Source organism: Cinclus cinclus, chromosome 1, assembly GCF_963662255.1.
Source record: "Cinclus cinclus chromosome 1, bCinCin1.1, whole genome shotgun sequence".
In the NCBI taxonomy this organism is placed as follows: Eukaryota; Metazoa; Chordata; class Aves; order Passeriformes; family Cinclidae; genus Cinclus; species Cinclus cinclus.
In genome coordinates, this window is record NC_085046.1 from 7113028 (window position 1) to 7138752 (window position 25725).

General features: G+C 40.5%; 1 protein-coding gene across 1 annotated transcript in view; it reads left to right on the forward strand.

The window, feature by feature from the left end:
* Positions 1-25725, forward strand: part of DPP6 (dipeptidyl peptidase like 6) — a 391697-nt gene that overhangs the window by 206935 nt on the left and 159037 nt on the right. Inside the window, exon 2 of the mRNA XM_062506397.1 lies at positions 21362-21476. Within this exon, the coding sequence (XP_062362381.1) occupies positions 21362-21476 (115 nt within the window). The remainder of the gene's footprint in view (positions 1-21361; positions 21477-25725) is intronic.

Genomic DNA, 25725 nt, shown 5'->3' on the forward strand with positions numbered 1-25725 from the left:
ATTCTGATTAACAGATTTTCTGTGTCTCTTCTCACAAGGAAGATGATGCCAAACCTTATTTTCTGTTAGGCCTCAAAACTGTAATTTGGTTAGTGCTAGGAGAGCTGATTTGTCAGAGTCAAAGCCAAACTCTGAAAAGAACACAGAGCTGGTGAACAAGGCAAAACTCAGGATTCGCAACAAGTACACAAATGTCTATTCTTCTCCTTTTTTTGGTAGTAACAGAATAAGAACAATCAACAAAACACTTATAATTCATTGTCAAAACAGACTTACAGAACAAACAGGAAAAACCCCAGAATCCACTAGTTCTTTTTGTGCTTGGAATTACCCTAGTTTATAATCATCATCCACTTAATTTATTCCTTTTGTTTGTGCCCCCTCATAGTCTGAATTCGTGCTATGAACTAGATAAAAAAATACAACAAAAAAAAACCCCCTACACTTGTGAAGAATTAAGAGCTGAAAAGTTCACTATGCTGGCATTTTCCTTTGTGTGCATTCCTGTGAATTCCAACGATGAGAACATCAGCCTGTTTAACAAATGCAGCCAGGATTTGTATTCAAGCAGAAATTCCTGCTGTTTCCCCACTCCTATTGTCATATTTTCTGATGAAAATACTGCTTTTATCATCTTTACATCCCTTTTAGCATTTAATTCATCGTTGGCTTTTCTTACCCCTTCATAAAAATGTATTTCAGGGCTCCATTCAATGATGGGTCCAACACACCACTGGCTGTAGTGATTCTCTACCCAGGATGGGAGCTTTCTTTTTTGATATTTTTTTCCCCCCTTTTTCATTTAAAACAAATTCTGAAGATTTAAGCTTTTTATCTGCTACTTGCTAGGGAAGCATTTTTTGTTTGTCATTTTCTCACCCCCAGCATTCTTCTTGAAATATCATCCATCCTCCACCCTCTTCTTCAGATTATTTCCTTCTTTGAAGTCTGGAGCCTTTATAAATACAGTTATTACAGGTGAAATGCCAACATGCTTTTTTCCAATAACTAAGTTTTGCAAACCAGAATTATATAGTTTTTGGGAAAAAAAAATCCATGATGACTTTAGAAACTGATAGACAGGATTAAAGTGTTTTTAAAGTGTTTTACTGAAAATTTTAACTTTATGCAAATATGGGTTTTAGCTGATGGTTTTGCCCTGTGTTTTGTAATACCTTGTCCTTAGCTGAAGTTAACATATTTTTTGCATTGCTTATTTTTGTGAATAGTAACTAACTTGTGATTTGAATGATCGATTTATAACTCTCTGAGGTTTCTACCTTATTTTATGGTGATTTATTTTTGTGTAGAATGTACTGTTACTACAAGTGACATTTCAAGATTGTATTGCAGTCTCTGGAGTCCTTGAACTATTTCCAAGCAGTGAGCCTGCTGAGGTTTAAGCCAGTTTGGAAATCTGTCTGTTGGGTTGATGGATTATAGTCCATGTAGTGAGCACTCAGCCTCCACAAGGTTCATGGCATCTTCACCTTTAAGTATCTAATTTATGTAGAAATGCCAATAAATTATTTAGAAGGGCATGCTTGCTGATATCAGCAGTTCTGGAGCAACAAAAAATGCTATGACTTTGAAAATCATTGGAAATGTTGGCAGATCTTCAACAATTCTTTATAGGTTCCAGGTATTAAATAACTTAGAAGAATAAAAGCTGTTTTTTATTCTTTCCCCCTAGATTTTCTTGTCAGTTTTTTAGGAATTTATCAGATTGCTCTTGGTGTAAAGTTCACATTGATTCTGGGAAAGCATGCATCCCAGAAACATGTGAGAGGAGAGCAAAAGTTCAACAAAATAGAAATACAAAAGAGCTCCTTCCTTACTTCCTTGTTCATTAAGGATTTGTTCCTGAGTTTGCAGAAACCTCACATCTCTACCAACAAACTTTATATAGGTACATTTATGGGTCCAGGCACAGAGCCAGGTTAGCACAATATGCAGAGCAGTTGACCATGTAGAAATTTGCCCTGAAAGCCCAGGTAATCCTGCTGGAGAACTGCAAATGTTGACTCTTCAGGTTAAATACCTAAATCTGTCTGAAGGTGTCTATTGAAACAGCAGTGTTTTTGCAAGTGCTGAACACCTAAGTTCTTTACTAAATCAACAGGAATTTAAGAATCACCTTGTAGACACAGTCTGATAAAATTAACATTTATTAACGTACAGCCTTTAGATGAGAGATAAAACCCAGTTGTGCCTCCTCTGCACTTGGGGTTTGTAAGGTACCACCAGTAAGAGGGGTCAGGACACCACCATTTGCAACTCTAACCCTTCCCCCAAAATTTATTCTTTGCCCCCCACCCTGAGGTACCCCAGAAAGCAGAAGGAACAAGCAAAAGAAATATAGAAAGTGAAAATGTAACTTGGATAATTTTTATTTGATTGCAAAGGAAAATTGTCATTGCACTGCTACGTTAGATTAATAAAAGGTAGGTGCTGCTGGGCTGCCTCCCCATTGGGTGGCTGTTCAGAACCAGGACTTCTGCCTCCTGTGTCACTCTAAAGGTGAGGGCATTACTTGGCCACCTATTCAAAAAAAAGAAATGCAGGTATAGAAGGTGATTGTCCTTCCACTATTTTTTTAAATATTTACAGCAAATAAGAAATCACTGAAAGGTGGACTTTAATTTTAACTTCATGCACAAATGAGAAAACAAGTAGTACTGCAGGAGATATTTTGCAGGAATATGACACAGTATATTGATCTTCTTTAATGCTGAAATTCACAGGAGTAGTGGTGCAGATTTGTCCTTAGCAGGGATCTGTTTATCTAAAACTTTAGTGACTAATCTTTTTTTTTTTTTTTCCTTGCAAAGTCTAATTGAATTTTGCAGACAGGATTAGATCTTTAAACTCTGAGGCATTGATGGGAATGATTATGGAGGACCAAACTAAAGCAGTTGTCTGTTATTCACAGTGACAGCACAGCAAGCTCCTTTCCAAGGGTGTCATGCAAACAGCTGTTAACTTAGCATGGGTCTGGCTTTGGACTTCCCAGAAATTTGGAAAGCTCATGGGTTTTCACCTGAAAGAGTAACTGTGGGACACAGAGCCCAGTTTTTGTGTGTGAACACACACTGCTAGGGAGGGGAGCAAAGGGAGGTACTGCCATTTGCTTGGACTTGGGTGCTGTACTGCTTGCTGCCAACTTCTGCATCCCTGTGCTAAGTCATTGCCTGTTTCAAAGGTCAGATCCATCAGATGTGTGCAAGGATCTTATTTTAACCAGCAAATGTATGGTGAGTATAGCTGCTCCTTGCTGTGGTCAGAATACTGGATATTTAGGTGTGAATCTGCTACAGGACATTGCCTTGAGGCAGGATGAGGTAGCAAAAGACAGAGCTTCCTGAAATAGATCCTAATTCACATGAATTTGGTTCATATTAACAAATTAACTCTTTGACATTGTGGAAATATGTAGAGGTAGAGGAACACTCCAAAAGCCCTTTCATACGTACAAGGTTGGTAGAATCACCTTAAAAATTCAGAGAATGTCATGGGTTTTGTCTGCTGGCTGTGTCAGAAGTGCACTAATGATGCTAAAACATTTCAGGTTGTCAGCAGTGACTTGTTTAACAGGGGCTTCAGGGTCAACATTGCCTCTTCTAATTAAGCCCTTTACAAGTAATGTCAGGACAATTTCTAACAGGGAGGTAGGTCACAGGTATGAAGAAAACATTTACTGTCCACTACCAAGACTGAAGAGAATTTGAAAATCTGGTTATTAAGCAGAGTGACAGTCAGTAGTGGTAAATTCTCTTTTATTTGTGGTGGGTATATGAGGATATCTAATGCCTGCATCTCACCCTCTTGAGGCAATGCCAACCCAAGCATCACCATCTTCTTTGGAAACTGCAGCAAATCCTGGTAATTGCTAATTTATCCAATCATCCCATTATCTCTCTAGAAGGCTCTGAATTTAGAGGAATCTGTAAATGAATGAATAGTCTGAGTAGAAATAATATCTGAGAAAGGAGTAAAGAAATTATGTTAGTATAGGAAATATCCTTTTTGAACAGTTATGTTTTTGCTGTGGTCAATTGTGGTCAGTTATGGTCATTACATTTTATTCCCACATATACTTCTTGACTGCTGCAGGAATGCTTTTACTTTTACATTTATTTTCAAGAATTTTTCAAATTATTTGATGTGTGGTGTGCTGGGCTTTCCCTTTTAGCTCTCTCTGGAAACATTCCTCAAAGACAAGTAAGGACCTCCCTGTCTATCTTAGGCACTATATCTCTGATAGCTGCCTTGATGAGGAAGGAACCATCTGTCTGAGAGCAGCTGGCATTCAAGTAGGGGGAAAGACAATTTAGAGCTACAAAGCAAAATAAAACTAATGGTTGTATCCTACAATGTATTACAGCATCATCCAGAAGAGCCTTGTTAGTCAAACTGAATGAGCTGCCTCTTGAAATGCTTAATCCTCTCTGAGCACTCCCAATCTAAACAGAGGCAGCAGTAGAGAATGTCATATGTTATCCTCCCTGAATACCTTTAAGAAGGGTGTAGGTATGGGAAACGACAGTAAAATAAATGGTTCTGAAACAAGAAAAATTCTGTATGAAAAACGATGAAAAGGGCAGAAAGGATGAACATGGAAGTATGAGATCTATATTTCCAGTTTAGTTTTTAATCACTATTAAGTTCATTGAAGAAGTGAAAACACAGTGTGAGCAATTGATACAGAAGTAATTTTTCCCAAATATGTAAATGTCTTTAATATAAAGTAGCACCTGCTACTGCATAGAGGTTATTAGATTGTGTGTGCATGAAGCAATATCCTTAGAAGAATTTAGATGAATAACCCATAATAAATCATATATCACAAGTGCATGCAGTTAATATCAAGATTAATTATGCAGTGACTTGTAAGTCATTATATCATCGACATCAATGTTAAGGTTTAATTTTTCTCTAAAAACTGATGAATTCTGATGTAGCTATTTAACTATTTATAAGCCTCCTTGAGATGCAGGCTAAAGCAAGGCAAGGAAACTGTGACTTTGGTTTGCTTCTGTAATGGAGTGGTTAAATCTACACCATCAGTCATATAGAAATTTAATAGTAATTTTTGTTTTCTGTCCCAAACTTATAAACATCTTGTCGTGTTTTTTCTTCTAAAGTTTCTGGTGGCACCCTGTTTTTCTCATTTCCACACTCCTGATAATCTTCTCTTGTAATGGTATATTGTGGCATCATTTTTATCTGATTTATTAGAATTATTAAAAAGCAGGAAAACACAGGGTATATTCTGCCATGTTGATGAAGTTCTGCGAGCTCTTTAATATATCATGTCAAAAGTAATTTATATTCTTGAGCCATTAGCGTGTTGTGTTAGGTCTGAGAGGCCAGGTTTTGTCAGTGGGGGGGCTGCAGGTGTGGTTCCTGTGGGCAGTTTCCCCCATGCCCAGCAGCTCCAGGACAGACCCACCAAGCCAAGCACCTCCCTGGGCTGCCTGAGGGGAGGAGATGCAGCTCAGGAAGGTGGGAGGGGTGGGGGGAAGGTGGTTTTAGGGTTTCAAGATTTTTTTTTACTTCTTATTATCCTGCTCTGGTTTTATTGGTTATAAATTCAACTTATATCCTCGAGTTGAGTCTGTTTTGCCCATGACAGTGTTTGGTGAGTGACCTCTCCCTATCCATATCTCAAGTCATTAACCCTTTGTTATATTTTCTTTCCCCTGTCCAGCTGTGGAGGGGAATGATAGCGTTGCTTTGGTGGGTGCCTGGCATCCAGCTAGGATCAACACACCATGCATGTGAAACACCACAATACTTAATATCCTTTCCTAACTAAGGGCCAGATCCACTCTGAATGCACACATCATCCAAGAGCTAGGCTCAGCTCCCCACACCGTGCAGAGCAGGCTGGGTGCTGCAGGGAGGTGGTGCAGGAGTTTGTGCACAGGCAGGCATCCCCCTGCCAGGGAAAGGATATCCTTGTTTAGACAGCTGTGTTGGATCTTAGGTCTTTCTCTGCAGAGCAACTATTTGTGTTGGGAAGCCATACACCAAAATGTTTAAGTGCTGAAATACTCATATCTGCATCCCACTGAAGCACGTGGGACTTGAACACAACTCCAAATGGTTACAGAAAAGTATCATATTAAATGTTTTTTGTGAATTCATCTACATACAGCTGAGCCTGTGGGCATGTGGGGCCAAAGGAAACCACTGCCCTTTCCTGGCAATAATTTCCCTGTAGGTATAGGAGAGCATCCTGTGAGGAGAGACAAAAGCCATAGTGCAGGATCATTAATGCATGATGAACTAACTGACAACAGCATTTATCTATTTGTCCCATAAAGTTTTAGTAAAGTAACAAATACAGTTAGTGATTTTTGGAGCAGCCCATAATGTACAGTGCTAAATTTGTATTTGGATGAAGAAATCAACAATACTCTGAGGCACATTGTACAGTTACTTAATGAAACACTGATTGACAAGAAAAGCCTAATTATGATAGAGTCACATTTTACTCTTTCTGGAAGTTACCTATTTTCTGTTCCTTTGCTTAATTGCCCACTTTCCCCCTAAAACATACATTTTTATGCACACGTGGCTGACACTTGCAGTTTGGAACTGCACACATCATCCCTGTACATCACACACCATTCTTCTGAGCTCAGAGCTTAACAAAGGGTGATGAGTGCCAGCTGGACTAAGGTAAATGTCATCCCCAATGGACACGGGAAGCATTTTTCCAGAGGCTGATTCCAAGTGTACTCCCCATTAGCAGACAAACCAAGCATCCCCACCTCTTGTTGACCCCATGTCTGCCCAGGGCAGCGTTCTCTGCCAAATCAGGCTCTGTGAAAGATGCTCAGGCAGTTTGCTGTGAGGTAAATGGGATTCTTCCCTCTGCATGAAACGTTTTAGTAATTTTAAGTGAAAGCAGCAAGCTGGAACTATGTGTGGTATCCATTCATGCAGCATAACAGGAGTTAATAAAATACATGGGTTTTACATCTATCTGTGAAGAGCAGCAGATAACAGACAGCACACCCAGTGCTGTTCTCTAAGCCATGTTCAAATGCTCCTGTCCTGACAAGGTGATGGAAACAGCTGATTAGATGTTACCTCCTGCTCCCCTAACTCAGAATTCTGCCCTTACATCCCCCCTTGCTGATCACACTGCAGATGTGCTGCCCCTGGGCACGGATGCAAGACCAGCTGCAGCTCGAGGATGTGTTTTGTTACCTGGCACAGCTTCAGAAAGGGTGTTGCTGGCAAGGGAGAGCTGAGCAGGCAGCAGAGAGCTCTGATCTCTCCTGCTGAGCAGAAATAAGGGGAGCTGAACCTTCCTCTGTGCCCTGCCCAGGCCCAGTCAACCTCTTGTGTGTTAGGCTCAGCTTCAAGTCTGCTCCCCTACCTCACTCAAAACTATTGTGAGGGACTTTATTTCTTTTTGTAGTTGTGTTATAATTAAGAGATATGTAAGTGTGAATGCTATAGAACATGAGAGGCTCTGGTAAAATCCATGCTGAGCATGAATCCAAGCACAGAAGTTTCATAGACCTGTAGATCTCTCTTTTGAGATTTTCTGAGTTCAGAATTCTTGTTGTTAAAGGATCAGGATTATATCAAGATGTCTTTCATTCCCATGGGAGATAATGGCTTCCTGTCTGGATGGCAAATGATCTCATTTCCTGTGAGAAGTTACAGGACAAATGTTAAGTACCTCCTGTAATTTCATAAAAAAAATTGATAGAAGGCTCCAACTATTTTTTTTTCTGTCTGTGCTGGGCATTTTTTGTTGTTCTAGAAGCTGATGGCAAGGCACAGGCTGTAGCACAGGGTCTCATTAGGGCCTTGGAAGATTGATTATTTTGCAGTCCATGTCTTCAGCCTGCCAAGGGGATGGGCTGTGCAGTGGTGGAACTTGCACTCAGAGCACCTTCTCACGTGGCACTTGCCAAGCTGGACTTGGCATTGCTGGAATTGTGTCACCAGACCCCAGGGAAATAAAAAAAAAAATAGAACTGGGCTTATTCCCTCTAAAGGAATTTTTTTAATGTGTTTTTTACAGAAACACAGCAGAAGCAAACAGCTTCCAACTCTTTGTCCTATTACCCAGGAGAGGTTATTCTCTCTCACAAGAGGGGAAAAAAATACCAAAATCACAAATAAATGGTGATGAAGCCATTAAACAAAATGGAAATTAAGGGGAAAGTGGGAATGAGATGCTGTTGATGTGAATTTTAAGAGTCCTTCACAAAGGGTTATGTAAGAGAATGAACTAGATTCTGATTATGTTTCTGAATTCATTCCAATAAAATGAGAAAAAAAGAACAATCCTAGATTTGTAGTGCCCCATTACTTAGCTGTGAGGTTTTTGTGTACATAAGGTGACTTTTTCATTTTATATTGTAAGGCAATATTTTAAAAGGCAAAATACTGTATACAAAAAAAAAAAAAAAAAGCAGTGCTGCTTGTTTGCTATTCCAGTAACTCAGCTGGGCATCATTAAGGCACAGGCTTAACATATTTCTTATTAAAAAGGAGAGGTCATAAAGCATTTTTTTTTTCTCTTCCATCCTGCTACTAAAAAGTAAATGAAAGCTTTGCAGTCACTGTCACAAGTCATAGCTCTAAATTATCTTGCTGGGGTCCCAGGACCATGTGGCTGCACTGACTGCCCCAGCCCCTCTCCCAGCTCTCAGACAGGTCCATGTTCCAAGCACAGCTCAGCTCCAGGTGCCCTCATGAGCTTTGGGAGGCACAGGGCAGGTACATGACACCAGCAGCCACCGTGCTGTCAGGAGCACAAATGGGGATGGGGATTTAGATTTAGAATATGTTTTGGGTTGGGAGGGACCTTAAAGACCATCTTATTGCAAATCCTTTTCATGGGCCCCTTCCACTAGGCTAAATTATTCAGAGCCCCATCCAGCCTGGTTTTGAACAGCTCCAGAGAGTCCACAACCTCTAAGGGACTTTTTATTCCCTGGGAACACAATGAAGCCCGTGGGAGGAGAAAAAAAAAAAAAAAAAAAAAAAAAAAAAAAAAAAAATAAAATTGGAAGAAAAAAAATTGGAAGAAAAAAAAAAGCCATTGGCTTTTACTTCAATTCCTCTGATTCTTTTGAACTTATGATCAGACATATTTTAATTAATTATTCACTATCATAATCCCCAACCATATGGGGAAGGGATTAGGGGAGGTGATGAAAATGCTGCTGTTCTCCACTGCTGCCTGCCCCACCTGACAGGGAGGAGTCTGCAGCTATTGACTTGTGAGCTGTTCCTTCAGAGAAACGAAAGCCCAGATCCACTCAGCATATGGAAGGACAGTTTATTTCACATTTCAAAGGAGGTAAAAAATAATGAGTGAAAGAGAAATGACTTCTTGCACAAAGCTGAAGGGTGTAAAAGGTGTAAAGGGTGAGTCTCTGCTTTCCCATAACAAGACGTGGAGAGAAAAAATTGTCTTTGTATATATACATATATATATATATATATATATCTACATATATATGTATATGCATCTATACTTCACTGCTGTAGCAATACAAAGCAGGGAATGAATTTGTGCAAGGCAAGTTGGCTTTGGTTAGGTTTCTTTGATCCTCACTCCTTCACTCCTTGTCCAAATTGATGTAATAAAAATTAATGCAATTTTTCTAGTACCATGGCTTGCTTCCTCTTCTAAGTTCAATTTTTAGGTGAAATGTTGTCTTTAACCTTGTGTTTTATCTTGGCAACCAAGACTACCACTTGACAGTCCCTTCACTGATAGATCAAACTATCTGTGAGAGTAGGGAATAAATGGTCTATAGCAACCTCATTAGACATAAAAACTACAGTTATATATGGTCATATAGTCTTGCCATTACTTACCAAGAGATGAAGAATTTCTGGAAGTAGAGGTAGAAAATCCCATGGTACTGTGAAGACAGGGGCAGGGAAAAGTGGAGTCTGATACTCAATGTGGGGGACACTCCAGGGGTGACAAATGTCAAAATCAAAACCACCATGGCCTCTGTTCTTCATTTGGCAATGCATGAAAATCAAATAACTGAGATTCTTTACATCAACCATTAGCTGCTCTCTACAAAGGGCTGTTTCAGTGGTGGAAAGCTGTTGAATACACAGGGCAACAAAGCAAGTATTTATGCCAATGCCATGGAAGGAAAATAATGCAGCTGATTTGTCCTGAGCAGCCCATAGGATGTGTCTGATCCTCCACTGTGCTGTGGTGTGTTTTGGCAGCCAGCACAGCAGCCAACACAAGGGCACAGATCAGTTGTGTCGTGCTCTCTCTTCATCCCTTTGACGCAGAACATGCCATAAAATCTTGCAGTCCTCAGAGCCACCTTTCAATTCCTGAGCTTGGTGACAGCAAATGTCACTTGAGAAAAGCACAAGGGCTATGATGGGTGATAATTTTGGGAAACATGGTGTGGGTCTGTGTCACTTAAAAACAAGTCCTGATTATGCCTTGGAGAGCAAATGTCACTGTCCTGCTCTGTGTCCTCTCCACGTAGAGAAAATATTCTGTGTATAGTTGTGAGGGGGAGAGGAATCCACAGTTTGAAAGTCAGATGATGGGGAGTGCAGAGCCTGTGGCAGTGCCGTAAAGTTAAGGGAACTGGTTTGGATCTCTTGAAAAAAATAGGATTTCAGCTGAGGTTTGCTCTTCCAATAAAAATTAGTTAAAACCTGAAAACCATTTCAGATCTTCTAGACAGATATCATGAAGCTTCACACCTTCAGCTGTAGCAAGGCCAGCGTCAAGTCTTGCTGAATGGGAAGTCTGGAGTTCAGAAGCGAAATCCTTTTTCTTTTCTGAGATTTTTTCTGAGATTACAGAAGTGTGTGCAAGAAGAGGTGGAGGGGTCACAGTCTGGTGAATGTGAGGACAGCTGACAAATGGATTTCCTAACCAAAATTACTTTATATTGCATTACAGAAAATGTTGTGCTTTGCAGGCATGTAGGAGGGAGAGTCCTGCTTTTAATTATGATTCAACATTTTTTTTTCACTGATAATAGCCTTTTTATAATCAAAGGAGGTATAAATGAAATTTATGTTGCTGACTTTTTTGTATGCACCAATGAGCAATACAATCATAATGTAGTTTTAGATTAAATTCTTTTGTTCCTTTTGATAATTTGAGTTTGATGGCATTCCCTGGTGCCAGAGCATAATTTACAGCAGACAAAATTCACTTAAATTGATTTTTAAAAATGCTCTCACATACACTACATTAACCTTTTCATTCCCTTATGGTGTGTGTCAAAGAAAAACAATCCCTGTAACTCTGCTTATTGGAGAGATACATCTGTGAAGTGTATTAATTGGTAGAGCTCCCATTCTGCTCTGAATAGATTTTTCACATGGCAAATTAATTCCTGGCTGTGCTAATGCTCATCTATCTTTTAAAATACAGGGGTATATGTATATGTATATGTATATGTATATGTATATGTATATGTATATGTATATACATAAAATACACACCTCTGTCATTTACTGCCTTACTGCTCCATGTCTGATCACTTCTCAACTCTTTTATTAGTTGTGGAGGAGTTTTATTCTTTTAACTTAGATCAGGTGGAGAGAGGCACCAAGGCAAAGGTCCTCAGGAGTATTCTTGTGCCTGGATCCTGTGAAGCCACTGGGAATTAAGGACATGAGCAGCTCTGAGGACCCTGGCATGTGCATGGTGCAATGTGCTGTTTGCAGCACCACATCAGAGGGCTCAGAATGGCTGCTGGGTACAGAGGTCTGTGCTGGAAGGTTCATTTGCAGCATCACAAGTCCAGTATGTCTTTAAGTCTTACAAAAGGAGTGAGAGGGACAGGGAGATGAAGACAGAGGACCTTTATAATGTGTGTTCAGATCACAAATTGATCCAAAGCTGTGCTGATCCCTGTAGGGAAATGTGGCCATGGCTCTGCCTGCTGTGTTTAATAAACCCTTCAGTTTCAGAACCCAAACCCTGCTTCTTGTGAGAGTAACAGGTTGGTGAGGTGTGGACAAGAAACTTCTTTCTTGGACACTTTTTTTCCTTACTATTTCTGGGGCATTTTTCCATGGGATGCAATGAACCTGTCACACATAACTCATTGATTCTTCTCAAGTAATTTTTCTATTTTCAAACCCTACACCATGATTATTTCAGAATAATATCCCTGCATTTTTTTTATAAGCCACCTTCATGACTTGGGAGGTGTTTTTGTCAGTGCTCCTGATATTAATTGTTCAGGGAGATTAGAAGTGATCATGATAATGCAATGGTTTTACTGCTGGTGGCGCTGGTGGCAGTGACCCTCATAAAATCATAGGAGATCATCAAGTGTAAAAAAAAAAAAATTGGAATCTGTATCTCAATCAGTTTTGCTTCCTTTAATTTAATTTTTATTTTGAGTGGGGATGTGGATATGCACACTTCATTCTGTAATTTACTTACTGAATCTCAGAATTGTGTTGAATTAAGGAGAACTCCTTCAAAGGAAAAGTGAGCAACAAAAGTGTGCTTTCTATACAAGGAGTCACACTGCTGTGGTGTTGTGCCACAGAACACAACTCAGTATGGGAAATTTGGCATCTTGCTTTCTCGAGGAAAAATGACTTAATGTTTGTTGGTTGTGTTTCCTGTCAACCAGAAAGTTTTGAAAATTAAAATAAATGACTTTGCAAAGCCTTGTAGTATGCTGTGTGAACCCTAGCAAAAACACGAATCAATTAAAACAGACCAAGCATAAGACTCACAAACCTTTGGAGACCTTGGAGTCTCTTTTCCTGACAGCAGCATCGGTGCTGAGCCAGCTGCTGGCATTTCATGCCAAGAGCCCAAGCACCCTTCAAAGAGCAGTAATTCTTCAAACCACTGCTGTCCTAAGATAGTGCTGGACAAGGGCCTGGGGAAATTGAAACTTCAAAAAAACCCAAAAAAACCCAAAAAAACCCTTCATGGACATCAAATCAGGATATCCGTGAAGTGTTTTCTGGTTCAAGAATGTCTGAGAAATGCCCAAGCAAATCCCACTGGAAGAAGTGAGATGTTTCCCAGGTATTTTGAGGACAGTTTCACAGCCTGTGGACTGCCTCCTGCCCCATCATCCAAGTGATGCCCATGGATATCAGCACAGGTTTCTGCTAGCCAGAAATAGTCAGCATTAAAAAATACATGAAAACCATCTGTTCTTTTGCTGTTGTGTCCCTTTCTCTTTACTTCTGTGTTACAGTGTGGGTTCAAACAAATTATTTTCCTGAAGTGTAAGAATTACCCAACTGGGGGGAGCTGAGGACTGATGCTAAGGGTTCGGATTTGGGATACTGATGGAGTTTAGGGCTGCATTTCTATGATGAAGTAACCTGGAGGTGTGGAGGGGACCGAGCATAGGTGATCACTGCTGTGGATTGTCAGCATGCTCCCAGGCAAGGTTCTGGCCCATTATAGCTGGACTGTCACAGGAATGCTGCAGAAAAGGGGCAGTTTTGCTAAGGAAGTTGTGGTAGGGTTGTGCTGCACTCCAGTATCAGAGGGTTTGGCTTCTAATGTCTTTTCATCTAAAAGAATTGTGTAAAATGCAGGCCCGCATTTACACATTCTTCTTCTATTGTTTGACTCAGTTAAAGTTTGGATCAGAGAAGAATATTATTTGCATAATTTTATTTAAAATCTTGGCTAGAGACCTACATAGCAAAAATGACCTGATCCTAGAAACAACAGAAAATTAAAGGTAAAATTATCCCTTAAAGGAAAATTATAAGTATGACTTTTGTCTAAATATTAGAACTATGATGAATTATGCAATTGCATTGTCTTTGAAACATCCTTTCATGAAACAATTTGTCTTTTTCAAAACTGTAAATGAGTGGTGCTTGAAAATAATTGTGTGAAATCCATTTTCTCCCTCTCCACTCTATGTATGGCTTTCATATTCCTCTTGCAGCTGTCTCTGCAGCACACTGACCTCAAATCTTGGTTGTCTTCACAGCTCTTCCTCACATTGCCCCCAAGAAAATTATTTAGGAATTAAACTTTGTTTTCCTCATGCCTTCCTTCCTGTACCATTTAGAAAGAAATTATTTGTAAACTAAATTATAAAACCCCTAAGAATTTATAAAATGTAACCTTGAACAAAATTTTTAATGCTGTCTTTCTACCTAGGGAGATTAAACTCCTCACTATTTCCCTAATCACAAATTCTTTCTTGGTGTGCAGAGGGATAAAATGAATGGGGGTTTGGGGGGGGCTTTTTTGTTGTTGTTGTTTTTTTGGTTTTTTAACTGAAATACAGGTTCACTAAAAATTGCAATTGCCTGTAAAAAAAAATGTAAGCACAATACCATTTTGTTAGAACTAGAGGAGACAAAATTGCTGAGACCTTGTTTTGCCAAGCTCTCAAATCTTTCAGGAAAACTTCTTTCCCTGTTTCTTGAGATCATAATTCTTCAAGAAATAGAGTAGGGAGATGCCATCCTGGCATGCCTTGGCACCACCACTCTTTGCAGATGCTTTCTGCATGGCTATGAACTGTCTCAGGGCTCGTGTGTGTTGTGGCTCGCTGTGGAGGGAGTCAGCCTGTCAGAGCATTGCAGTGGAAAAATTGGATCTAGGCAAGTGCTGTGGCATAGAGGAGTCCTGGGATCAGTGATGTGATCTATGGCATTTGGGCTTTTCATGGATTTGGCGAACACACAGACTCCTTTGGAACAAAATTCTAAGCATCAGACCAAGTTTTACTGGTGCTGTGGCAGATATTTCACTCCAGATGATTTGCTTCCATTTTAGAGTGTGAATGTGTGAGTTTATATCAAACACTGAAATGAAATCAAAGAAATGCTGTTGATTTTATGGGCTCTGTCAGTATTTGGAATGGATCTTTAATTTTGAAATTTTATGACTTGAATTACAGTAGCAGAGAAGGGACCCTGAGAGGATTCACAGTCCCACCGTGCCAGGTGCTATAAAAACACCTGGGTTACAGCACCAGAATGAACCAAACTAATGGGGGGAACGTGAAGGAGATTAATAAAATGACATTAAATCAAGGCCAACACAGTTCTTGACTATAAGTATCTGCAGTCACATATGTCCTGTGCCATACACGGGTACAGTATTGCCATCTCCTTTCTCCTGGCTGTGCCTTTGGCTGGAACCACTCGTAGTGCAACAGGTCCAGATGGTGTTTGCAGCTTGAATTTTGTCACCTTGAGAACAGGCTTCTGGCAGGATTTCAGAGTCCACATTCCAAGGTACTAATTTATTTTGAAAGTTCCAAGGAGTCACTGTGTTCCTAAACACTAGGAATAATTTGGGAATGTTTCAAATGGCAGTGGTGGTTATTTACATATGTGTAAGGGCAAGGAGGGTGTTGCAGTGTGGTTACTGTGCTTGAGTACAAAAGTCATGTGAAATGCCAGAGATGCTAAATTAATCTTTTAGTACTGCAGGGTCTGGAGGTGATCCAAAACCATTTCATCATAACGCCTATAAAAATGATGGGAAGCTATTAAATATCCATTTCTGCAATCCAGAACAGCTAGGAATTCCAGATATTGCTGTATTTAAATACAGATTTTATTCTTTTTACAGATTTATTTTTCTTTTAACTTAGTAAAAGCACTGGGTTTCTTTTGTAGCTGACACAGACTGGCTTGGCTCCAGTGGAGCCAATGATCTGTGTCAGTCAGTGCTAACTGAGGATCTGGTGCCTTCTGCTCTAAACTGGGGAAGACTTGTCATCTGTTAAAGCTACACTTAGGTGAGTGGGATGCAGATGGCTTTCATTTTCTCCTACTGACTTTGTAGTAGAAACATGTAAGACTGAAAGCTCTACTAAAGCATAAAACATGCAAGGTTTAATTTTATGGGGAGCTGAGTGTTACAGGTACAGCCTTTTCCTCACTCACTTTCAAACACACCATTAGTGCCCAGCCTCTGAACATTTGCCTGTGTGCACTTTGTAGATAATGGTGGGAAGAGATGGAACCAAACAGAATGGCTTTAGGGCATTCAGAAAAGAGCCTCCCAGAAATGCAAGGCAGGGGAATTTGCTGCATTGTGTGCAGGGTGAAAGGGTTGTCTCACAGTGCTGGGGAGTGGGCAGCTAAGATGTTCCCTGCTACTGAAGTCGTTGCTCCCTATTAGTAAAAGCATCAACAGAAGATGAAGAAAAACATAACATAGTTGTCTTTCATCACCACAACAGGCAGATGGTTTTATCCCTCTTATTTCTGTTGGGGTTTTGCAGGAAAGCCCACGTACATGCCATGCCTCATTTGCAAAAACAGAGCAAGTTTTTATTCCTCTCGCTCTGAAGTGTCACCTTTAGCACCTGAGCAACTGAGTTTGCTGTAGCCTCGGGCTCAGGCTCTGTGTCTATCTGGAAATAGGTTGTTATTCAGCATCACACTCCAGCTGGAGCACAGATCAGGGTGGTCTGCAGCAGCAGAGGGGAGGGAGGCAAGCAAGGGAGGAGAAGGAAAGGAAAGAAAATAAATAAAATATCCCCAAGCAAAAGTAACTCAGCTTGACTTCAGAGGTGAGAGTGATGCTGTTACATGCTTATTATTGTTTATCTGTATTTTGATACTTCCTAAATTCTATAGTGACTAAGGTTTCCTCTGTGCCAAGAAGGGTGTCAAAAATTATTCTTGCCCACAAAAAACTTCCATCCCAAGTTTAAGGCAAGGGAGCAGTGGAGGATCCAGGCAGGAGGATTGTGATGAGACAGTAATGCAGTACAATCAGCAGAATAACCAGGAGTCTCAGTGAACCTCCTGCTGTCACCACTGCAATTCATCTAGTTTACTGCCATTACCATCACAATTAGTGTTTCTTTTTTTGCAACACAAGGTTAATAATCTAATAACTGTATGAGTTACCCACTCCTCAGCTCATTTGTTGTACTATTCAGCAGGTATAATTTGCTGCACTTTTGTATTACAAAGAACTAATTAGCAGCAAGATTATTTTTCCACTGAACTTCACAGGAGTTTTTGTCTTGGACAGCAGCGTTCCCATATCTTTTTATTCTGTGCCATGTTCTGGACTTGGTAAGCTGAGTTGTCAGAGACACCACATTCACCCACATTTCATCAGGCAGAAGTTCTAATTCAGAACCAGGTGACATGAGTGAAAATTATAATACACATTTTTCAATTAACAGAGTCAACAACCTTGTTGGAAGAATTTTTTTCTTTGCTATGTTTATGAGTGTAATATTTAAGGTCAAAAATTAGAGATAAATCAAAAAGAGGCAAGATACAGAGCTTGCAAGAGTAGCAAATATAGAAACTACAAAATTAGTGCTATAAATCCCTATCTTGGCACCTCTGAGGACAACAAAACATCTAACAGCTGTTTTTATTTCATACCATTAATTTCTTGGATTTCTTTTTGTCTTTTGCTTCAGATTTCCACCAGTGTAACTGAGTCCAGAGCTCAGTCTCCATGGCCAAGGTCACCTGCTTCTGCAAGGAACCTCTAAATACAACACCTGTATCTGGAACATATATGTGTTTCATATAACTCACCTGGGATTTATTGTTATTGCACAGAAGTGGCAGCTCTGTGTTGAAAAAGACTAAGAGGCCAACCATGACTATCTCAATGCTGACACTTCAAAGATTTTGGTGCAGGATGTATAAATTTTATTAAATAATACCTATAATTGACAAGTGATGTCTATATTGTCCTTCAGCCATATAGACAGTTATTAAAAAAAAAAAAGAAAAAAGAAGTTGTGCTTGATAAGTTGTTTTAAGAACCTATCATATTATTGTATTTATGACCACTCTGCTGGCAGGTTTTTGGCAGGTTTCAAATAAACATGCCAGAAATAATTTTGTTGACAGCATCTTGGGTTGGAGCACATCCAGCTTTCATCCATAACATGTCAACACGGTGATTCTTTCACAGGCAGAAAAATATGTCACTGTAGATCTGTATTTTAGAGTCTTAAAATACTGTAGATGTCTAGATTAATGGCTCCAAAACAAACTTCACAGGTGGCTAGTGACGTTTTTCAATCACAGATGAAGATGTAAGTGATAACATTTGCAGTTTTTAATATGCAGCATCAATGAAGTGTGCTTATGTAAAAACCTGTGGAAACATCTGGTTTACTTTTCAAACCCAAAATCAATTTAGTTTTCATGTAATAGGAAGAAGGAAGTGAAAAACAAGCAGCAAAGGAAAAGAAGGAGAAAACCAGGCTGAAGGGCTTTAGCTTGCTTGCAGAGGTCATGAGGATGTTGTGTTCGTGCTTCATGTGAGGCAGAGAGGAGGTGGCTCCTACTGATGTGTGACTTCAGTGTTTTCTTTTCATTCTTCAATGTTCTTTTCATCAGAGCAGAAACCATATGTGCTTGGTTTACTTCCCTTTGTGTCATGTGTTCAGATTTCAGCATGAAGCCCAAATTTGGTATCTTTAGGGTGGACACAAAGAGCATCTGCTCGCTGTTTGGTTTAGATCTCCATGTTTATCTCTGCAAGCTGGGTCTTTCAGGAACAGGCAAATTCCAGCACTGAGCTCTGTGCTGGATGCACCCTTTGAGCTGCCACATCAAGAACATCCTTTATGTGCTTGAATCAGTACCTGCCTAGGGCTGAATTAAACACCTTCCTGGCTCCAGTCCCAGGTGCAGAGGCTCCCTGGAGCGGAGTGAACAGGCAGGAAATCCCAGTGAAGGGTGGGGCTTTGCTGCCAAGGGCAGGGGGTATCACAGGCTGATGGATGGGGCTGTAATCCCCAGGGAGGTAAAAGATGACCACAGTGACACAGCAGCATCCCTCTGGAATTAGCAGAAATACAGACAGGAATAGTCTGAAGTGGCAACGCTGTCATGAATATGGCCTGATGTGTCTGCAGCTTTGCTGTAAGTGATTCTATCAAAAGAGACTTCAAATGAATGAGAACAAGAGAGCAGCTTTCCAAACCTGTGCTGAATAAAGCTGTTTGTCTTTCTTTGAAAAGTCATTTATCTCTCCTTACTTTTTACCAGGGGAAATTTCCAGATGGAATTTTGATAAGAAAATGAAAAATGTTCTTTTCTATTTCCTTGCAGTGTATTAAACCCCAATATTTTGCTTATGAATAGTTTTCCTCCTCTTGATACACTAGAAATTCACAGTCTGCTGTTTTTTTGTTGAGATTTTGCTCAAATATTGATTGAATGCCTGGAGAATTAATGGGATTGACATGATAATGGATTCAGTGCAAGTGCAGCTGTCTTGAACGCTCAAGTGTGTGTGTGTATTTCTATCTCACTGGGACCCATGGACAGGGAAATCACACTTAATGCCGGGGGTTATTAAGCTCTTGAACTACATCTGAGTTTGTAGATGATATTCAAGTCCATGAGCTAATTTTTTCTTCCATTTTAAAGCTTCTGACCATTTGTGGTGAGAGCGTTAGATTATTTCCAAGACTCTGACTGTTGCCATCAGTTCTGTAACACTGTCAGTGTTTTACCTCTGTCCCAAGACACTCTGAGGGCCTGGCTGGGTTTCTTACCTGCTTCTCCACAGTCCTCCCATTTCTCTCTAGACTCCCCTGTACTCTGCTGTGAAAGAAAGATTATTTCTGTCACTTGCTAAGAGGCCCTGCATTATTTCCCTGGCTTATTTATAAATTTCCTTCCCTTGGAAAGCTGCAGGCTGTCTTTCATGCCTTTCTGTCTCACCTGAAACCTGGAGACCATAACAGTTTCCTAAAAACCATGTTAGAAGACTAAATTGATTAACAGTTGTATTCATATTTAGGGTAAAGAATCTGTAGAAATTGAAGTATTTATTCTGCTTGCTTGTTGCCAAAATTGCATTTCTCAAAGCTCCTGACCTACTTTTCAAATTTTTCTCCAGTAATGATAGTAAACTATAAATTTGCTCCTTCTAATTATTTTTCATTTCAAATAGAAAGCCAAATACTAACAATGGGGAGACAAGAGGAGAGGGTGTGCTTACCTCTACCACTCTTAGTCAAAGGAAGAGAAGCCTTGTGTCTTTTCCAGAATTAATGATGGAGTGCGTCAGGTGTTTAATGCCTCAAATTTGGTTTTCTATTGCAGATTTATAGATTTTGTAGTGGCTAGATCCCCTAACATATAGAAAACGAGTCTAGACATTATCTTTTTTCTGTAAAATGAATTCTAGGGAAAGGTTGAAAAAATATTTCCTTGCATCTTCTGAAAACAATATTGTGAGATTTGCCTGACTAGCCTCTTCAAGTCTTGTTGCTGTGTATATGAAACAGAAGTAAAGCAAACTCTGAATAACAGAAGAATTTGGTCTATTAGAAAGCTTTTTGTTTTCATAAAAAATTTAAAATGGAATAAAAATAGTTTTTAAAATAAGTACCAGTAGCTCTGTTTTAGACACACCATCCCTCATAATAAAGGAAATGAGGCAAAAAACCTAAACAGATGAGTTTCACAAGGAGAAGGAGCATCCAAAGTTGTTCTGGCTGTGAGACCAGATCCCTTGAGTGAATTCAACCTCCCAGAAAAGAAGAGTGCACTAATATTTCATACAGCTCCAGTGGGCGCAGGATTTCGATGCGTGCATGAAACCACATATAGTGCAAAATGCTAAGAGGAATCCAGCAAAACACATGAAAGTGCAATAAATTTTTAAGGTCTTGCGAATGTGAACACAGCACTTCATAAAAACCTCAGTCCTGAGAGCAGGGGTGCTGTGTACATGGTAGACAGAACATATGGTGCAACCACAGCGCAGTCAGAGCTAATCAGTGCGTGCTGATGGAGCTTTTATTCTGAAGTTTTAAGGACATGATTAAATTTAATGTATTTGCTAGACAAGAAGCCTGTCTTCACTTCCTTAGACCTACCAACCTAGGATTGCATGCAGTACGCCCTGAGGAGATGTCATGTTTTCTGGAAAGGCAGGAAACTTCACCTGGGGGATATCCTTATTGATTTTTATCTCTATGCATGCCCCTGTGAATTATTTATCTTCCTGTATGCTTCTCTGACATATTATGAAAGTCCCTTGAAGGTTACTGTAAAGCTCCTCATTCCCAGACTTAATGAGTGTTGGTAGGAAATCGGCGTTGATGAGTGAGTTTGGATGAGTGCTGGGACAGGGGCTGCTGCCCGTGTGCCAGGAGGTAATGGGGAGTGTGGGTTCCACTGCTGAGCCACCGGCGGGTGCATTGCATTTACTCACGGTGTAATTATTTGGGATGAATTCAATTAATGCCACCATGAATTACAACAACGTGAATCGCATTTGGCTCAAGGGCGTCGCCCAACGAGGTCACAGGGTGTAGTTCTGCAGACATATATTGCTGTCTGGATTCTGTGCTTGTTTCCTTGTCTAAGTGCCCTTTTCTAAATGTTCATCTTCTTTTGATGTTTCTAGGAGCTGGTGGGGAGTAATCCTCCTCAAAGAAACTGGAAAGGAATTGCAATTGCCTTACTTGTTATTCTCGTTATCTGCTCACTGATTGTCACCTCTGTCATACTTCTGACACCAGGTATTTGTAACCTTTAACTCACTTCCAGTCTGTTTTTCTTCTGTAATTTTACACTTCCAAGAGTAAAGGGATTGCAAACTAACTGCAAAGTCGACATCAAAGGAATCCTCCCTCCTCACTTTATCTCAGTGTGATGCTGAGTTCAAGGCCATGCTTAGGCAGATTGTTTTAGAGGTTTACATTTCAGTTCAGAGATCAGGACTGCTGACCTGAGGGTATAAGCCTGGCACTTGATTTTCTAAATAAACCTGGATGGGGAATACAATTTTAGATATGCCAGGGCAGGAAAGAAACCCACATGGGGCAGTCATTGAGGGCACAGGAACTCCTGAAATTCATGCCCACATGGATCAGTAGCTGCCAGTTGAGTGTCACATCCTGGACCATTGGAAATGGCATTAGGTGCCTGTGCCTTGGCACCTAAATCCCATCCCATTCAGCTGGACTGCTTTTTAGTTCAGACCACACTCTTTACAAAGTAATTTCAGATAATAATATGCCAGATAGTACTCAGCCACAGCAATTAGTAACTTCCCAGTAAGGAATTCTTTAAGTTAATCCCTTTACCAAGTTTCGGCAAAGTTCTGAGCACGTAACATCTGTAAATTACTTCTCTTACTGTAGCTGCTGAGGTTGTAGGATTGAATTTTAATGTGGTGTCATTATGATTATTGATTATTATGTATTTATACAGCCCTGTAAATTTCCATGCCTACTTAGGGAGTAGAAATAAAGTGCTTTTGCAGCACTGACAAGATTGTGAGCTGAATATGAAAAGACAAACAAAATGAGACACAAGACATAGACAAAATAATTCAGTGTCAGAAAGGGTGAGAAGCTACAAAACACAGGGGGAGGCAAAGGTCCCCTGCTTAGGGATGTAGAGTAGAAGAACAGGGACTCCTTCTTGGATGAGTACATGTGAGTGGTAGAATCTAGAGAGCAGTGAGAGAGAGAGCAGAGAGCTAAGGAGCAGAATGGAGGCAAGAGAGAAATGAAACCTCAGGAACTGGAAGAGCACAGGGTAGTGAAGTGGTAAAATGAGGCAGAAGTTGAGGGGCAAACATTTCCAGCTCATTATATGCAAAATACATTCAGTCCAACAAGTCTAGGCCACCTTGCCTGACAAATTCTTATCCCACAGTCCTGCTCCTGTGAGGAACTGGAGACAGTGACCAACCAAGAAATACAGGAGTGTGTTAATTTAAAAATGAGTGAATCAATCAGTACATTATTTTTTAGTTATTTATTGTTATGCCATATTCAGTTTATTTCATGTTATCCTGAAGTTTTCAATGCAAATTTAAGTACCATGTGGTCATGCCAGTATAATTATGTAATTAAATTAAGGTTAAACTTAATTAAAGATCATTCATTGAATTATTTTTCCTGGTGTTCAGGTTCAACATCTATGGACAGTGCTGTTAATCTCTGAGATGTTTTTGGGGCATGGTGTGTGGACTGCGCTTACATCAGCCACAACTCATTAGGTTGTGACTTTTCAAAGATGTATGTGAAAGCTTAGATTACTAAATCCATACCCACGAGCCTCAACAAGTTCTGTTGAAGCTAAAGCACTGCCTAGATGATACCATGGGTGTCACTTCCATCAAAATCCAAAAGCATTAAATCCACTGCTCCCCTTGATCAACAGCGTGGGTTTCCCTGTCATGATATGAAATCAGGTCTGATAAGCAAGACTCTGCTCTCATGAGGCTGTGGAAAGGGGACAAGCCCAAAGAAGAGGCCATTAGGCTTCACCAATAGAGAAGGATACGAGGGAGCTGGAGAGGGGCTTTTGACAAGAGCATGAAGGGACAATGCCTTTAAACTGGCAGAGGGGAGGTTTTGAGATGTCGGGTGGAAATCCATCCCTGTGAGGGTGGGAAGGCCCTGGCACAGGGTGCCCACAGAAGCTGTGGCTGCCACATCCCTGGAAGTGTCCAAGGCCAGCCTGGGCAGGGCTTGGAGCAGCCTGGGATAGTGGAAGGTGTCCCTGCCATGGCAGGGGGTGGAATGAGATGATTTTAAGGTCCCTTCCAACCCAAACCATTCTAGGATTTTATGATCATTGCTCCCTTGATCTCCTAATGAACTGATAAATACTGGAGACAGAAGAGGCTGTTTTGGGCACAACTTTGCATTCCAAACCAAGATTTAATGGCTGAGTGTCTCTTTGCCCTGGTGCTTTCATGTACATATATGGGGTAGAGTGCAGCATGCAGGCATGTAGTCCATGCTCAAAGAAAAGTGGTTACCTGGACCTATGACTTATTCTAGTACTGGGAGAGCTTGGGTAGTCTCTCGGGTAGTCTCCTACAAAGTCAAGAACTGGTAAAGTGGGAAGGGGGGAAGATTTGCTTAGCAGGGCAGATAATGATTTAGGTATTTGATAATTGGGTAAAAGGAGGATTTGTATGTCTCTTCCAGATTGTTTTGAAAATCAGCCCAAACCTTTAAAGGTTTTAACTACAGATTCATGAATCCCCTCTGGTTTGGGCTGAAATCCCCTCTGGTTTGGGTTTCTCAGGGGCAGGTCACCACCTTGCTCCAAGATTAGCACAAAAACTGGGACCAGAGGACTTGGCATTCAGCAGGCACTGTAATTACAGTGACAGTGCTCTATTACTAACTAATGCTTATGTCTAATTTTAAAAAATCCTAAAAACATCTCAACATTTCTATGATTTGTATATCCTTTGGTATTCTAGAACATTCTCAAAAGCAGTAATTGGTGGAAGTTTACATTAAATTACATGATAGGACAGCACATGTATACCCTTGCCTATGTTGAACTTCTCCAGTTTCAGGGTGTGTGAGTCCTGCCATTTCACCCACCTCTGAAAAATGTTAAACTCTTTATATAAATGATAACAGTGTTGTCCTGAGGCTTTCCTAATTGGCAGCTCCTCACTTGTCACAGCATGTGGCACCAGTGCAGGTCCCATTCCATTGTTTTTATAATTATATAAAGACATGCAAATCTTTTAGAAGTCTGCTCATGCACACACACACACAAAGAGCAAAGCTGAAAAGAGGACACACCCCTACTGAAATTTTGAGTAAAATAAGGCCGTTCCAAATTCCATTAGAGATTGTGCTTATGAACAGACTGATTTCTCACACATCTGTTCGTGGTATTTAAAGCTTTCTGGAGATATACATCACATTTTCTCCTTTCAAATCTGACCTTTTAGCTGAAAAAAACCCAGAAAGTACACCCTAATCCATATTAAATTTTTGCAAAATCCATTAAAAAAAATTCTCAGAAGTGGTACTGAGCTAGTCATTGCATAGCATTAATTCACAGCATGCTGTTTGACAGTCAAAGGCATTGCTGAAAAAGCTTTGTAGCTCTTGTGATGCTCAGAGCAAGGCACTATCCTTTGACCAGCTATGCAGGAGAGCAATTTTTAAACCATAGTTATATATAAATATGTATTTTACACCACTGCAAACAGGTGGGATATTACAGAAGGGAGAAAGGCTGTCTGTTTGTCTTGTCTGGCCACTGCCTTTTGGGTACAGAGAGGTCATCTGGGGGAAAAGAGGGATTAGGTCTTCTCAGGGATCAAGCAGGTGTGCTGAGGTGGGAATGGAGCTCCTGGTGTGCTGGCCACAGAGAGATGGAGACACTGTCCCTCACACACAATGCACAACGGGCCAGGAGGTGTGGGAGGAAAGCATCTCACACCAGCCTGCAGCTGAACACCTGCAGTGATGGAAAGAAAGGTGGGCACCCAAAGGTGGCTGTAGCCTTCTGACCTATCAAACACCCTCTGAGCATGGCTGGAGTTGAGAAAAAAGCTTGGAATGAGAAGAAGCAAAATGGGCAGTGAGGTCAGCTCCCTGTTCCTTTTCATTTAAGCATTCTGGATTTGTGGAGGATCTTTATTGGTTTTGAGTTCTGGAGAACCACGTGACGTAGTTCATCCCAGGCTGGTTTGGGTGCACTGACTGCAAGGATGAAGAGCAGGCAGAGGAACCCAAACACAGGGTTCCAGTCATGCCTCTAATACTGAATCAGAACCAACGTGGACACGGTTTCTACTTGGTTCTCTCAGCACGCAGCTGTGATGTTTGGATGCTGGATTTGTGACTTGGCACTCAGATCTCAAGTCCCTGTGCTGCTTGCATGGCTGACATGCTGCCATCTGATCTGCTGGGCTAGGGGACGTGAATACAAAAAAAAAAAAAAAAGAAAAAACAAAAAAAACCCGGGGCACCTGCCTAATCTTGTCCTTCCATA